This window comes from Gymnodraco acuticeps, unplaced genomic scaffold (assembly GCF_902827175.1).
Source record: "Gymnodraco acuticeps unplaced genomic scaffold, fGymAcu1.1, whole genome shotgun sequence".
NCBI classification, from domain to species: Eukaryota; Metazoa; Chordata; class Actinopteri; order Perciformes; family Bathydraconidae; genus Gymnodraco; species Gymnodraco acuticeps.
In genome coordinates this window covers 383,713-401,124 of record NW_022990388.1, presented here as the reverse complement: position 1 = coordinate 401,124, position 17,412 = coordinate 383,713, and the positions used below count along the sequence as shown (strand labels likewise).

General features: G+C 40.5%; 1 protein-coding gene across 1 annotated transcript in view; it reads right to left on the bottom strand.

The window, feature by feature from the left end:
- Positions 1-17,412, bottom strand: part of LOC117551518 (FERM and PDZ domain-containing protein 1) — a 72,271-nt gene that overhangs the window by 39,735 nt on the left and 15,124 nt on the right. The window contains exons 2-4 of the mRNA XM_034224437.1: positions 12,588-12,692; positions 3,404-3,526; positions 2,987-3,147 (exon numbers count right to left, since the gene is read on the bottom strand). Coding sequence (XP_034080328.1) covers positions 2,987-3,147; positions 3,404-3,522 — 280 coding nt within the window. The 5' untranslated portion in view covers positions 3,523-3,526; positions 12,588-12,692. The remainder of the gene's footprint in view (positions 1-2,986; positions 3,148-3,403; positions 3,527-12,587; positions 12,693-17,412) is intronic.

Genomic DNA, 17,412 nt, shown 5'->3' with positions numbered 1-17,412 from the left:
TCCTACAAGCCTCCTATCATCCATGCTCTTGAACCAATCGTCGGTCATTTGTGCAAGTGCTGTACTTGTAGAGTGACCATCTCTATAGGCATGTTGGTAGTTCGTTGTCAGATTGTTACTTGAAAAGTAGTATTGAATTTGGGTGTATACTATTTTTTCTATTAATTGACTTAACACTGGGAGGAGACTTATAGGTCGACTATTGGAACCAGCAAAGGTTTTTCTTTTATCCTTGGGTAATGGGATGACCTTGGCTTCCTTCCAGATCTCGGGGCACACGCCTTGCTCTAAACTTTTATTAAAAATGTGACTCAATGGCTTGGATATGTATTTGGCCGTCATTTTGAGCAGTTTACCATCCAAGTTGTCAATCCCAGGAGATTTATCATCGGACAGATGTAAAAGCATATTTTCAACATATTCTTCTGTAACATTGTGGAATTCAAACATGCACTGCTTTTCCCTCATGATACAATCTTTAATGATGTGATGTGACACTGTGTCCTTGACTGCACCCATGGCATTCCTCAGCTTATCTACTTTATTTGTAAAATAATCATTAAATGATTTGCAATATCTGCTGGCTTGGTAATGAATTTACCCTCGGTTTCTATAAAAGAAGGATGCATGTTTGAGTTCCTCCCCATTATGTTATTCAATATTTTCCATCATTTCTTTCCATCATTCGTAGAATCACTGATTTCTTGCATGTAGTATTCCCTCTTTCTACATTTATTCAATTTGGTTACCGCATTTCTTAGTTTACAGTAATGTTGTTTGTCACATAGAGAACCTGTTCTGTCTGCCGTTTGTTTAGCATCATCTCGTTGGACCATTACACTTCTCATCTCGTCATTCAACCAAGGGGCACACTTTGACCGGGCAGACCATTTTCTCATAGGAACATGCTGATCGGCAATCCCCATGAAAGACTTCATAAATACTCCCAGTGCTTTTTCTGGGTTTTCCTCATGGCAAACATCAAACTCATTTGAATGAGTACTACTGAGTTAAACATGTGTATGTATATAAAGAACTATGTATATAAAGATATAAAATAAACAGTTTACAGTGAATTGTATAGAGAATTAAAAAAAAAAAATATATATAGGCCGAGTGTATACAGTATATTGTCCAGCCATTACAAAATAAATGTTAATGTATTTTTGCTACTTGGTGTCAGTGAAAATGATGGTTTTATCGGCACATAATATGTTAGCTACACATATTTTTATTTACATGTCTTGAGGGCTGTGGTAGTAACTTTTACACATTTTAGTTTTAACTGTAGGCAAGAAACATTTGTAACAATTGTAATCTGAATTGTATTTTGGTTGCAAATGCAAACTAGTCCATAAAATAGAAAGACAGATATATTTGTTGACTTTCAAACCAATCAGCCATCCACGTGTGGTTAAAATGCTCCTTTCAATAAAGTATAGCACAACTTCTTGAAGGGGCCCTGTTCATTCCTGGCTATATTGGTATTTACCATATATACAGTATATTGTGACACGTCTCCATGCTTTAATGTTCAGAAAGCTCTTTATTTTTCTCATACTGCCTGTGCTGCAGCACCTCTTTGCACCCTCTGTCTGAAACCAGAGCCCAGTCTGCTCTGATTGGTTATAGCTAACTGGCTCTGTAGTAATTGGTCAACTGCCTATACTGTAGATGTCCTGACCCTTAGCATAATGACGTACAATGTGTTGGATCGTTAACCAACAGACGAGCGAGTGTTACATAGTGATGTCACTATGATTTTAGCCTTTGCAGACCATTTACATGCACACAAAACCTCTATTACACACTACAGGAAGGGAAGAACCACAATAAGCATAATAGGGCCCCTTTTAAGCTCATCAGCTCACTGAATTAAGAAAAAAAGAAATCCTAACAGAGGAGCATATGTATGCACCAACATTCCCCAGTAAAGTCGTATAGACTATCATCTGTTCAAATTCATTCAGTTACAACCTGCTCATTATGTGAGAATGTCCATACGACATCCTTGTTTTATACTGAGGACTTGTTCACCTTCATTGATTAAGCTTCCCAGTCACACCTCCAGCTGATATGCATATCCTACCTCCTCTGGTGAGATTTAGATCACACCTTTGAAACCAATTTTATCTCGCTATTACATAACAGAAAAAACATCAGGCTTTTGATTGGGGGCACTACACAGCCTGTGATCAAGCGCTGCCAGAACATCTCAATGAGCTTAGAAAAAGGTCTCTATTCTTGTCAAACTTCTCCTTCGAGGAACATAAGAGCCACAGTAAGTTTCCTTTGTTAATACGAGTTTGTGTGCGGTACAGTAAGTCCATACAGTCTCAGCCTCTCCGGGAGTTTCCACTTTGTACAGCTTGTCTTGTACACCAGCCAGAGGCCTGCAGTGGTTTGGCACTGCTCCACTACTACATTTTCTGAGGAAACTTGCTCTATGCATAATAAGAGACAACAGGGAGAATGGTAAGAAAAATGCTCTGCATCTGGGAGAATAGAATACATTTAATTCTAACAAGCCTAGCCTTTATTTTCTGTCTTTACAAGCAAATCATATCTCAATTCCATTCAGTAGAATGCAGCAATGCTTAATTGCACTTGCTACAGTCACATAGGATTAATAATCTCAAGCATGTCCTGCATGTCTGTTATCATGGCTCTTACCCTCCTATAGATAGGACAGGTCATTTCAGGGCAGCTACTATAAGGAACCACCACCTTCAGAGTAAGGAGTAGCAGCTGTCCCTGTTAGGCATGAAACACAAGAAAGTAGAGCAAACACTGCAGAAACTGGTGTTAAGAACCATGGGAAAGGGAGACTTCAGACCCTTCAAAACAGTTCCCTTAAAAGAAGCACTCAAGTGAAGGAGGAGCTGTTAAAAACATTTTACTATTATGTCTGCACAAGTCTAAGTTATTCTAGTAATGTTGTTCTTCTTTTTCCCTCGGTTATGTTTACATTTAACAAGTCTCGTACCTGGGGTGACCTCCTGCACCAGGATGGGGGTGGTGTAGGATAGAGTGAGGCCGTGAGAGTTGAGGTCTAGATCCCGTTGGATCTGAACGATGAAGCGGAAGGGGTAATTCCTCTGATCGGAGCCGCTGCACTCTGACTTCCCATCCACTCCAACACGCTCTCTGGAGAGGAGCAGATGCACATCAATTCAAAAGGGAAAACAAACCTTTTCAGAATCTGATTAGCATTTTTGCCCTGGTAGATTTCTGTGGTGAACAACTTCATATTTGTGTTTATTAGAAAAATAAGGAGAGATAGAATATGTATAACACACAGTAGCAACATACAGGACTTCCCTCCCTCAGTCAGAATGCATATATGTCAGATGAAGTTGAGACTCTAAATGCTGAATCTAAATAAGATAAAAACAGAGTTTACCTGCTCAGAGAGTGAGACCTGCTGCCCATGTCTCGGGACCTCCTCAGCCATCGTCCCACCACCTGCTCTACCCGGCTGGTTCTACGGGAAGGGGAGCGGCTCCTGTCCTGCACCTCCATTTACCTACCAGGGGGTAAAGGACAAATCATTCATACAAACAGTACTAACATTGCAGTTATATACATCCCCGACCAAGTGTTGGTGTGATGTAATGAAACTTTCATGCGTGAATCAAAACAAAGCGAACATGAGGCAGTGAGCTTAGGGGATGAAACCCCAATATATATCAGAAACGATCACAAGACTGTAAAATCCAACTACTTTAGATTTTTTGAATCAGAATCCAAATGAATTGCTGGAGTTAAAATAGCTTGGAAAATGCAGTGCTTCATTGACACACACATTTGGCTTGGCGATGGGGTTTCTGTGTGTTTTACTGGGCTGCAGCCAACGATGATGTCACTTCATGCAGCCTAATAGGCTCTTAACCCGAGTTATGGGCCAATTGCCTGTTGCATTCAAGCCTCAGTCCACAATCAATAATTTCTTATCACCAATAATGATGGTGTCTCCTTTAAATGGGTTGTGTGGGTTGTGAGGCAGGTGGTCTTCATAAATGCTTGTTGATCAGCTGTAGTGGTTAGTGAGCTAGATGTACAGTAATGGACCAGAGTGTCTCTTCTGGTGTCTGTGGGGTTTAGACCAAATCATATATGGTCCTGAGTCATGAGTTTATGGGTCTTTGTGGAACATTGCAATTTTCATTGCAGTATCCCCTTACGCACACACACAGGCCTACAGCCATTATTGATGTTCTTAAGGTACTGGGAAATGGACAGAAATGATTGTGTTTATGGTTGCAAGTAAAGATTATTTTATATTTGTTTAATCTGACAATGATAGTATCACGTTGTTGATTGTCTTTAAAATGTTGGTGAAAAGCTGAAATCTCTTAATTTCAACAGAAATCATACAGGCAAGAAAACAAACGTAGCATTCTTCAGCAGAAATTGACTGAAATCATAAACTAATGATCCAAAAAGTTAAATTATTACTTGAAATGATTGATTAATGCATATGTGTTTCATATCAAGTAGCATTTATACTAAATTGGTTGCTAAGTGGATGTGTTCAAATGTAATACAGTCCACATACATTTTAGGATGCACAAGGGCACAATCAGACAAATATATACATTCAAATACAATGCACACATTTTAACTTTTGGCCCCACAAAAATGATTTGTGGTGTCCCTCAAGGCTCTTTTATTGGCCCCCTTCTGTTTTCAATATACATGCAACCAGGTTTTCATTAATCATGATATGCTTGAGCAGCATTTGTATGTTGTTGAAACTCAGTTATATAAGATGACATTAAAATCCTGGATGTCCCAAAATGGTGTTACATTAATTTATAACAAGTCTAAAGTCATTCTGTTAGGTCCCCCAAATTCCAGTTGTCACAAAATGCTTCTGTTTGACTGATAAACCTTGCTGTAAAAATGTCTTTGCAGTATTCCTTCTCTGCCCAAGTGGCTTAGTTGGAACATGTTGTTTAACGGGTGAGCAGGGTCACTGAGGATATCTCAGCTCTACTCAGACTCAGATCGTAAAACAAGTGACCAACTGAAAATCTGGTCAAACCAAATTATGCTATTCACCATTGTTATCATGGGCTGCAACCTGTCTTGACCGATCTCCCTAATCAGGCCAAAGACCAGAATGCTCTGAAGGACAGTCTTGTAGAACAGCTGGAAGATATAGCAATCCAGATTCAAACTGGACACATTTGCTGCTGCAGACTTTTTGATTACGTTCATTTTATTGTATCTACTTCCTCTGTGTTGTCATTTGGCCTAATTGCTGAAAAACTAAAATGTTCAAAAGATCCAAACATTAGCATGGAATATAAGTATTGGCTACGTCTTTCACTCACTCAGTACACACACACACACACACACACACACACACACACACACACACACACACACACACACACACACACACACACACACACACACACACACACACACACACACACACACACACACCACACACACACACACACACACACACACACACACACACACACACACACACACACACACACACACTACTCCCAGTCAGATGACTGTGGCAGTCAGACAGAGACTTGGTCGTTAGCCGTTACTTTATACTCCCTTCACATCATCAAAGGCTCAATCAATCAGACTGTGACTGGGAAATAAATACTCATGGTCTTGTGAGCGTTCACGTAATCCCCTTACTTGGAATGACAGATGGAAAAGCATATAAGTAATTAATGAAAATGTCAATTGATGAATGAATGAACAAATATCTATTAACATAACTGCAAATAAATGCAGAATCTGAAGGAATTGGGCCAGGATTATCTGTAGTCAGCGTAGTATTTACCAATAAGGTTGTGGCGAGCTTTGGTTGAATTAAGGTTATCAGTGGGTAATGAACGCAAAATAGTCTTTAGGTATTGGCAGAATGCAATTTGTATTGCTCTACTGTATATTGATTTGTTTTTTGTTAAGCTTAAAATGACCTTGTAAACTGGCTACTTGAAACAACTGCGTAGAGATCGTCTCCCAACAGCCTCCCTCAACATAGTCTCCCGACATTATCTCTCAACATCTTCGCTGAACATTAACTCTTGTTTTTTTTCGTGTCATCTTGCTTATTGGCTTGTAAACAATGTCCAGCGTAGGAAGGGGATTTCTTGGTTTTCTGTAATCCACATATCTACTGGTATCACCAGAAACTGAAACATTGGTCGTTGCCCCCAGAGGCAAAATCGAAAGCTCATTGTTTCCAGATTGTGAAAACATTTCTTTACAGCAATAAAGAATGCTCCAAACGGTGACTGCAAGGATCCACAAATATGCATGAATGAGCGAATGGAACGATTGGTTATAGATGGAGGTAGATAAATGTATGAACTCATAGCTGGCTGTAATGAATGAGTGAATGATCTCAGCAGGCCTGTTGGGTCCCACAGTGAGCAGAGGCAGGAAGGAATCTCCCCCAGACGTATGTTGCATTAGCACGATCCATTAGAGGAAACGAGAGGAAGGGAGGGAGAGGAAGAAAGGATATAGTGGGGGGACGGGGTTTTGAAGAAATAATAAAAATGCAAGGTGTCCTGTGCATCATTATGTACACAGTGATGTGCCAGAAGCAGAACACTGAAAAGGTGGTATCACAATAAAAAAGTGTGATAGAAGGTGAGCAAGGAGGGCCTAGTGATGAAAGTGTTGAGTGACCCACCCAGACAGCAATGTCTCCTGGGGGTTCCTGAGTCATAAGCACATTATCCATCCATCTTTCAGTGAACACCCCTCTCCTTCCTCTCTCCCTTATATCTCTTCCATAGCTCGCTTCCTGTTTGCTCACAGTATCCCACTTCTCAGGTTACAGAGACAAAATGCAGGAGTGTACTTAGGTTTGATCGGGTCCAAATATTGCATCTAGCTTTCCTTAAGGGTGAAATCATGAGTGAATACAAATGTAAAGAAAAGTGAAAACCTTGTTGTTCTGAAAGTTCTTAAGGTGGATGACCAGGCATCGATCGTATTTCAACAATAAAACAAAGCTTTTACACACATCTAATCCCCTCCAATCCCATAAACATGTTGGCTCTGATTGACTGTTCCGATGAAGTACAGGCTCAGTGGTCCAGTGATGCAATCCACTCTGGTCAAATGTGTTGAGACGGCACAGCCATTCCCGTTTTGCAACCACAGCGTTCAAGATAAGAGACCAAACAGGAAATGTCGGCAGATTTTTTTTTAAAAGGTGTAACATTAGAGGGTGCTGGGAATATTATACTGCACATCCTTCTCACACCAATCCCCAGACACTGCATATCTCAGCCTTCTTCATGAATAATCTTGATGCCTACATTGCTGACTGTTGAAATAATGGATACTGTATGAAGCATTTTCTACTCCTGTAGTCATTGTTATCTTTTTAGGGTAACATATTGATGTGTCATGAGAAATACATATATATCATATCATTTACAAATGCAAAACGTTTGGTTGTTAAATTGGTATTCCTGTGTCTTATTACAGGTAGAATGTAACAAGTGAATAACTCAAGAACTCTATTTTACATACTTGTTCTTTACTTGCGTATTTTCTTTTCATAAATGTATCACTTTTAGTTGCTAGTTTCTTTCCTAATATATTTATGTGCAATGCATATCATGAGTTTATAAAATATCATGTTTTTGTTATAAAATGATGATTGATCAGTTGATTGACAGAACATTATCAGTCGATTGAATACTTTTTCATATAAAATATTTTAAGGTGCCACTTTATAAATATGATGTTTATAAACTGCTTGCTTTTCATTATTAAATTGATTTAAGATTCCAAAAAATAGATTTGATTGGTCAGAATAATAATTAACAGATTCATAAATAATGCAAATCACTCTTAGAAAAAGTTCAAAATGAGCTCCACCTTAACTACAGCAAATGAAAACAAGAAAGGTTGAACAAAGAATATTGGATACAGTAAGTCAAGGGTTAGCTTTTTGCTCACAACATTTCCTCCAAAACAATTCCTGAAACAATGTATATTAGTGGCTTCTGTTACGAACTCGGATACACAAGAGAAAAAGGACTCAAATGCACGACCCGGGGAGCCAGAGATAAAGTATTTAGTAATATACTTTATTGCAAAAATAGGATATACAAAAAAGATAAGGCACTTTTAACGAGACGACAAAAAATAGGCTTCACTAAAGCGTAACAAAAAATCACTCACAACGTGAGGAGCAAACTTACAATAAGTTTTACAGGAGCATGAATTCAAAAAGAGCAAACGCTGAAGAGCAGAGTTCTGGCATGAGGACAGGACAAGACAAACTGACAAAGAACAAAGGGAAGCTGGGGACTATAAACAAAAGGTAACTGGGCACAGGTGGAAACAATCATCTGACGCTGATGAGGGCGGGAGACACACACCAGGATAGGAAGTGGGAGACAAGACAGAAAAATGATTAAACAAAACATGAAACATGACTGGACTTAACATTTTTGACAGGACACAACAGTTTCCTTTTATAGTTAAGCCCAAAAGAGAAATGTCCGCGTTTGGTTTGAAACGTTTTTAAAAACCAGAAACCAATCTCCTATCTTATTCACCATCTTGCAGGAAGTCAGGATGTGGGATGGCCCTCACCCTGTCGTGTTATTCAATAATACACGTGAGTTCAACTGTCACAATTACGTGTCTCTTTATTGGTAGCCCACATGCTAGCACACTCCTAGCTCATATACCCGTTACCATAACATGTCGCCTCCCTATGAAGTCACTGAACCGTGCCCGTTCACTACTATTGACTAACACATGCACACAGCACAATAACACCACACACCCCAGGTCAAAGGAGTGTGGTGCCAGGTACCTCCACCAGCTAGTGACATGGATGTCGTGCTGGCAGAGCAAGTGTTAGGTTTAGCCACAATCTGGCAACCCCACTGTGGGGACAGGTGTAGGACAGAACTGCAGGTCTACTGAATAAGCTCTAAAATGCTTCGTCCTTCTGTTGGTCAGATATGGTCACCTTATTTGTTTGGTGAAGAAATTGCCTTATTTCACACGGATACCTTTTTTATAGGGGTGTAACGGTATACGTACCCATACCGAAATTATTCGGTACGGGCCCTTCGGTTCGGTACCAAAGTGTACCGAACTAATATAACGTTAAACGTAAACAATTGAGAACGTGAACAACTTTTGGGAAGTAATCTCAGGTGCTGCATCGCAGCATTCAGAGTAATTTGCTCACATTGGGTTCAACTCGTCATAGAGCGACCAAGTCATTTCATTGGATGAGAGGCATACTATGAGAGCTGGTCAGAGGGATGCGTTCAAATGTAGTCAGTAACGCAGATAAAGTTGAGCTCGAAAATCCTCCAGCATCATTGAAGTCTCCGGTTTGGGAACATTTTGGTTTCGCAGTTACGTACAAGGATGACGGACAAAGACAGGTGGACCGAACCAGGGCCGGACTGGGACAATAAGTTAGGCCGGGAATTATACACCCAGCCAGGCCACTACCAGTTTTTTTTTGTGCCCTTTTGCTAGATTTATTTGTCAATATTTACAGCGTTGCTGCCCATAGTGATAGCCCTATAGTTTAAATCTACTACCCAAAAATAAACAGATGGACATGGGTCACTATTTAAAAAAATGTGAAAATCTATTTAGGAATCTATTCATGTGAACATATTTTAAGTGGGGGTGGACCTCAAATCCTCTAGGGGGGTCCGGGGGCATGCACCCCCGGTAAGATTTGTTTGTTAAATGCATCAATCTGGTGCACTTTGAGGGGAAAATAAAGAGACTACACCCATATGAAACAGAACTGTATATATTTAAATAATCATAAAATCATAAGTACATGGCCATAACCAATAACATACCATATCCAATATTTAAAAACACTGAAACTTGTTTATTTATTTGTTTTTGGTTCATTTATAGTTGTGAGTGTGTCTGTGCTCCTGAACCAGCCTCACCTGTCTCCCTCCTCTCCCCCTGCTCCTCTTTGAGGCAGAAGCAAAGACTAATTTTAGCTCTCAACAAGTTTTAAAAGTTTATCTTACCTTTTTTCACCTAGTTAAAAAAATGTTTTGTATTATTCATGCATATTTCACTAATCTCACTCCCCCCTCAAATGGAAATATGTGTTTACATAAATGGTGACCAAACCGTTTGAGACCCACAGAGATAACTTAGACAAAGTTAACTATCTAAACACTCAGAGTCCTTTACCTCACCTGAGCTGTAGTTATCAGTCTCTCAGTCTGACAGGAGAGGACTCTCCCTCCACCTTGTTGTTGAAACAGCTCATTATATCCGTTAGCGCAGCTAGCTAGCACCAGATGCTAACAGCAACAATACACGTAACCGGTGCGCCCGCTCTCTCTCTCTCGCTCGCGCCACACATACACACACCCTCCCGAGCTTGAATGACACACAGAGACCAATCGAGGGCATTAGTATGATCTGTATGAAAGTGGCCATGTCAGCAGGCCACATTATGTAGACAGCCAGTCACCCTCTGTGAGGCAGAGTCAGACCCACATTTGTGCAGCGTTGCGTTCACAATACATACATAAAAAAAAGAATCCTCAGGCCAGCAGGCCACTTAGCAGGCCAGGCCATCGAGAAACCTCCCGGTCCTCCCGATGGCCAGTCCGGGCCTGAACCGAATCAAAGCTGTTTGTCAGCATTGTTCAACTCAAATTGGTTACGCGGCTGGCAATACATCAAACTTGCACACTCATTTGAAAAGGCATCACCCGAACGTGAATATCACCGGTACCAAAAGAAAAAAGACTGAAGTGCAAACCCAACTCCCGCTAGCATTTAAGCCTCCACCACAAAAAGTTCAGACCGAGCCAAAGCTATTACAAACGCCAAATATCCTTATGTTGCTATGTTAGCATAGCGCTACCTGGCTGTATCTGCTACCTCTGTCCCTAGAGAGGGTGTTCTCCACAGCAGGAGACATTGTTAGTGCCAGCAGATCTGCCCTTTCGGCAAGCAATGTGGACAAGTTAATTTTTCTTTAAAAAAACATGAAAATACAATGACGACCCGTCCACACAGCAACGTTAAAAAAATCTTCCAACGCTTCTGCCCATTGACTTTGAATGGGGTGACGTCACTTTGCCTAGCTTTTCGCCGAACTGCATTGTGGGGAAGCAAAGCGAAGATTTCCAGGATTTTCAGGATTCAAAAGTTGAGCAATGTTCAACTTTTGAAGCTGAGGTGGAAGCGTCAGCCAATTAAATCCCGTTTATGCAAATCTGACAGTACAAGCGCTAGCCAATCAAACCGCGTGCAAGCTGGGAGAGCCAGACCGCAGTTCATTTTCTATATTCCTCAAAATGGAGGAGACATTAGTTATTGCGGTAGAAAATCACCCGGTTCTTTATGACCAGTCGCTAATAACTTACCGGGATACAAACCGGAGGAACCAGGCATGGAGGGAGGTGGCAGAGACAGTGGGTGAAACGGGTAGGTTTTCGCCTGTTTGTGGATTTTATATCCAGTTTACTTCGTTTAACATTGCTATTTACTTTGTATGTCGGGGGCGGGAGATTCATGTGACTTGGTTGTTGGTCACGTTGCTCGCAAAAAATCCCCAAGCTTTCAGACGCGCCCACCTCCAAGATTTTCAAGATTTTTTTTAACGCTGCTTTGTGGACGTGCCGTGACAAGCAAGTCCTAATGTCAAACTGGCTGCTTAGGTGCTAGTACAGTACAGTTCAAATACAGATTATTTCAGTTCATCGAAATGCTGCACCTTAATGTTTATTTTATTATATTTTGTATTTATTTGTGTGAATATTCACAGTTTAATAATAATTAAAAACCCAAAACTAATAGTTTATGTTTTGTGAGTACTAGTAGCCTACAGTAAAGTTCAAATACAGATTATTTCAGTTCATCGAAATGCTGCACCTTAATGTTTATTTTATTATAATGAAATGTTATGCAGCCACTCAAAATTGTTGTCAAAATTGTGAACTATAATCTTTCACCCAAGCATAGCCTAAAGCTAATGTAAAAAGTCCTGATCTCCGATGTAAAGCTTTTGCTCTTGATATCATTATGTAACACCTAGACATGCTCCTTATGGCTTCTCTGTTGCACAGGTATGGCAAACTGCTTAAGTAAAAAGAGAAATTGCCAGTGAAAATGGCACTCCATGCAGTATGTACCTCCTGGAAGTTGAATTTCCATAAGCCAATAAAACAACATATGCATACAGCATGTTTTACTCAAATCTTGATACACAACTTTTGCATAATGCTCTGAATGCACACACACTTGGACACACAAAGCATGCAAATGGGATTAAAGAGTGTCTGCAGGGAGTTTGTGCGTCACTCCCGCTGAGCCAGATTACACTGAGCTCACCTCCACCTCACAGGTCTGTTTAGGGAACAGTCTGGCTAAAAGGGTAACACAGACGGTGTGTGTCTACGGGTCTCTACTCACTTCCCTCTCACGGTCTGTCCGTCTCACTCTTTCCTTATACCACTCTGTAAATCCTTTAATCTTGTCATCTTGCGTTCTATGTACACATACAAAGGAATTGTGTGTCCCATTTGTATTTAGAGACTGAGACACACTGACGCACATACCTGTTCTCTGCCCTGTGTATCAGGGCTCCATGAAGGCGCCGGTTACAGTGCCGCTCTCCGTCCATCGTTCTTCAGAAGAGGATCAGCGTGACGTGTCTTCATCTCCTGAGGGCAAACGTAGTGTCAGATTCAGGATTTAGAGTGTGCTTAGGGCTGCTTCAGTCTGGGAGAAACAGCATATTTCGTCAGATTGATAGATGGGACACCTTCAGACAGATAGACGCAGGGGAATCAGGATTATCAGTGGACTTGGGCTGTACTGAATGTCTTTTTTTTCATTCAAAGCTTCTTTTGAGGTTTTCCAGTAAAGCTTTGAATGTCATCCAATTTTAGGATGGCATCACCCTAAAACATTTTAAAGTGACTTATCATTCTGGTAAACCGTCCCGTTAATAAAAGTGTGTGCTTCCCTTTATTGCAGGAAGCAGGGACAATGTTGAATTTAAACGCCTACAAACATGGATTGGAGAACATTTGGTTCAATACAAAAACTTGCTGTGAATTTTGTCAAATATTACATCTATATTTTTCAGTAAACTTAACTTTTAGACCTAGTGTTTATTGAGAATGATTGGATCACAAAAGTTGGAAACATTCCTAAGCCAACGCTGGAATCTAATTCTACAAATAGGATAATATTATTATATCACTATATCCTAATCTGCAACTGTACAGAAATACAGGCCTTAAACACGATGAATATACATGCAAAACATTGTACTAGTAATCACAGTAACTATGGTATCATATTATATTACTATATATATTGATATTATGTTAATAATACACATATGATAATATTGTGATTGTACAGTTATGGCTACAGACTCTCTCTCCACATGAACACTATTTTGATAGACAAAATAAGATCTGTGGCAAACACATGTGTATGATACTTACACAGTTGCATGGGTATGCCTCACCACAGCTAAGCTAAAGGCAGACTGTTTGACGTGATGGCTTTCCTTGTTAGCAACTACGCTTTGTACGACACATTATAAACGGGGCATTTACTGACATATTTTTTGTCGTAAGAACAAAACATGAAAATATTTTCATTTTTATCTTATTGCAGACCGAAAAAACACATTCGAAACTGTAGACTTCGGACTCAGAACAGTCTCATAATACACACATGCACACAGAAGGATTCACACTTGTGTTTTTCAATGCACACACAAATGTGTTCCGTTTCATATACATGTAAATAAAATCCAAATACAGAAAAAAGTTTTACATGTGTATTTTTGATCCTCACGTATTTGTTTTCCGTTTAAAACCTCTGCACCTGCAAACACAAACAGCTTTCTGTGCACGGATCGCTGTGCATTCGTGTGTGGGTTTTTTGAGACTCCCCTGACGGTCAGCCGATTCGTGAAGTGTAACCGGACGCGAGAGAGAGATCAGATCAGCTACTGAGTCTGATGGAGACACGCAGCTCTGCATGATCACCTGAAGCTCCGCCCTCTGTTTAGCGAGCTGAATACACAAAATGCGTATATGAAGTGTCATGAACGCAATAAATCATACCCTCATGGGGGCGCGCTCATGTGATTGGCTTAGAATGAAGGAGACATCTGATTGGCTATAGATAGAAAAAATTACAAGTACGAATCGGGTGAGCGTCAGGGGAGTCTCAAAAAACCCACACACGAATGCACAGCGATCCGTGCACAGAAAGCGGTTTGTGTTTGCAGGTTCAGGGGATTTAAACGGAAAACAAATATGTGAGGATCAAAAATACAGATGTAAAACTTTTTTCTGTATTTGGATTTTATTTACATGTATATGAAACGGAACACATTTGTGTGTGCTTTGAAAAACACAAGTGTGGATCCGGAAATACAAGTGTGAATCCTTCTGTGTGCATGTGTGTATTATGAGACTGTTCTGAGCTCATAGGGAATGGAAGGGCTAAAAATGCTGACTCATCTCCAGGTTTTAGGACTCATTCCAACACCACTCTTTTGTCACAGAGACGGAGATAAATAATAATACAAACAAGCAAAGAGAGGGAACAGAGAAGGAGTGAAAGGAGGAAACACTGTAGATGGAAAATGAGTAGATGAAAAAGACAAAGAGGAAAGGGAACTTTGTCATGAGGAAGTTGATGGACATATGCAGATGACAGCAAAAAGGAAATGAAAGGGGGATAAAAAGAGGGACAGCAGTGAAGTGAGTCCTGGGAGGAAAACAGAGACAGACAAGGCGAACAAGACAGCATGACTGTGCGCAGCAGGACGGGCCTGCCTGGCTGTTTGTGGAGTCCCACTTGCCCCTGCTCTGCTCCAAACGCCATCCATATTTAATGAGGCCATACAAAGCCCTGGGAAAAGAGATGCTGGGAAGTCTTCTGCAACCCCATCCCTCCCACTCAAAGACTCAACCGCCAGTACTTTTCTCTTTCATAATTATCTCAACCTTTACTGTTCTTTCACTGAATTTCTGAATACCTCTTTTTTGATCAATCAATCTAGTTTTTTTTCAAGTATAATTTTAATACATAATTCAGCCTTAACAAAGAGTGTGCTTCATGCTATTAGAATATTGCACAAGTCCATTTTTCAATTTAGCTAAAATGTAGACAGTTGTGCAGCCCTAGCGTTTCAATACAGGGTGTTTAGCAAGTACTCAGAACAAAGCTCAGCATGTGGCCGTCAACGGAGTTTTAATATTAGTCTTGTGCATTACAGAACTACTGCTTAAAAAACAGGGCTGGGGAGAATCAGCTGTGTTCTCTCATCTATAACGTAACAGCATGCATGTGCTGCCATTCTCTTTTTCTGTCTTGTACCCACTCACATTCAAAAACAAATTGAGACACATGCTCTATGTCAGGGGTTCCCAACCTTTTCCCAAGAGCCCCCCCCAAATGACTCCTGTTGGAATTTGTGCCCCCCCCCCCACACACACACAAGGGGGGGGGGCGGGTCGCAACGGCGGTAATTAAAGTTTAAAAGTCTCAAAAATTCTACAACTACTGTCACAAACTGGATGAATGAAGTATTTTATTAAAGGAGGATGAAAGCGTAATTAAGGAGCACTATTGGAGTGACTTTGATGGTTATTGGACTCAAGATTAATTCATTTGGATTCCCGCTGTATGAAGAAATTAAAGGACGGCGCGGAAGTGGAAACAATTCACAAAGGGATTAAACTGTTTAAAACACCTGCTCAAAGTAAGCCGGATTTTGCCGATGTGTTTATGTGGATTCAAAAGTCGTAAATAATCTACAAAATGGAGGAGACTGATCTGATCGGAGCAACTGTGACAAATAATCTAACTGAAACCGGCATGGACAATGACTATGTTTTAAAAATATACAGAAAAGCCTGGTTTGGACACTTTACGGGCAGAAGAAACATTTCTATTAAAGAAAGAATTATACATTTCTGTCTTTTTATGCCTATAATAGCTACTAACTTGAAAAGTCTAAATATGATATTTTGCCTCAAATCATCTGAGGCCTGGCACCCCCCCTGCGATATTTGGCGCCCCCCCTATGGGGAAAAGTGGCCGGGGATTAATTGACAGACAGGCCCACTTAATGCACAGCATGTATCGGCCGGCCGGCGACGAAAGTATGTCACTTAACAAAAAACCCTATGCATTTAATGTTATTTTGGACCATTATTCATATAGTAATCACATTACCTGAGCCCTTGAGTTGCCTAGAGCAAAATAGTTACAGCATATATTTATTGATTTTAATGTTAACAGATCATTGATGCAATAACATTTTGACCCAATTTGCCTGACTTGACGCATGGAATAAAACATGGGCGTAGGAAGCATCCTCAATGTGGAGCTTGTTTATCCATCTGTAAGCAACTGCCAGCGAGATCTCTCAGTCACTCACTCCTGATCGTGCACTGCGCAGTGACAGCTGCTACAGCTGTCACTGCACACCCCTCCAGGGAGTGGCCGGATCACTTACAAATGTGGGTCGGTAGGATTTAGGCATGCATATTTTTTTTGGCCCTCCGGCCCACGCACAGCACCGGCCCACCGGGAACACTCCCGGTATTCCCAATGGCCAGTCCGCCCCTGCACTGCTCTATGTGATTGTGTCCTGCTGTACGCATGTGTCTATGTGCAACCGAGTGTTTGATTTGTATGTTTTTATTATGCGAGTGGAGTTTGTGTACAGTATGTGTGCATGTGTGTGTGTGTGTGTGTGTGTGTGTGTGTGTGTGTGTGTATGTGTGTGTGTGTTAGTCAAGAGTGCTGCGTGCATCAATAATGTATCTAGATAATGCAGCCGCTTCACTCTACCAGGAACAACTAACAGGCATACCGACGAGAAAGGAGACAAAAACACATGAGGAAGCAGGGAGGAAAGATGAGGAAGTTCAAATTTGAGCAATGATACAAAAATGAATGGTGAAGAAACCTTAAGGACAATAAAGACACATTTCTTATTAAACTCCAGTCAGTATGTAACAACTTAATTGCACATTTACAGGCTGTACCCCTATAAATACATTTTAGAGCCTTGGTGTAACCTTTCCTGCTTTATTACCAATGGAAAAAACTAAATCCCATAGTACATTTACTACTAGGGGTGTAACGGTTCACATAATTCACGGTTCAGTACGTACCTCGGTTTGGGGGTCACGGTTCGGTACAACAAGAAAAAGCAAAAAAAAATCCCAAATGCATAATTCCAGGTTTGTTGTTATTTATTTTTTAACAGTAGTGCAAGTTTCAGTATACAAATAGGGAACTCTAACATTTCGAATAATTAACTGTATTACACAGTTAAAAACAAACCACAAACAGTACCACACACACTCAGATGGCCATATTATATATAATGGCTGA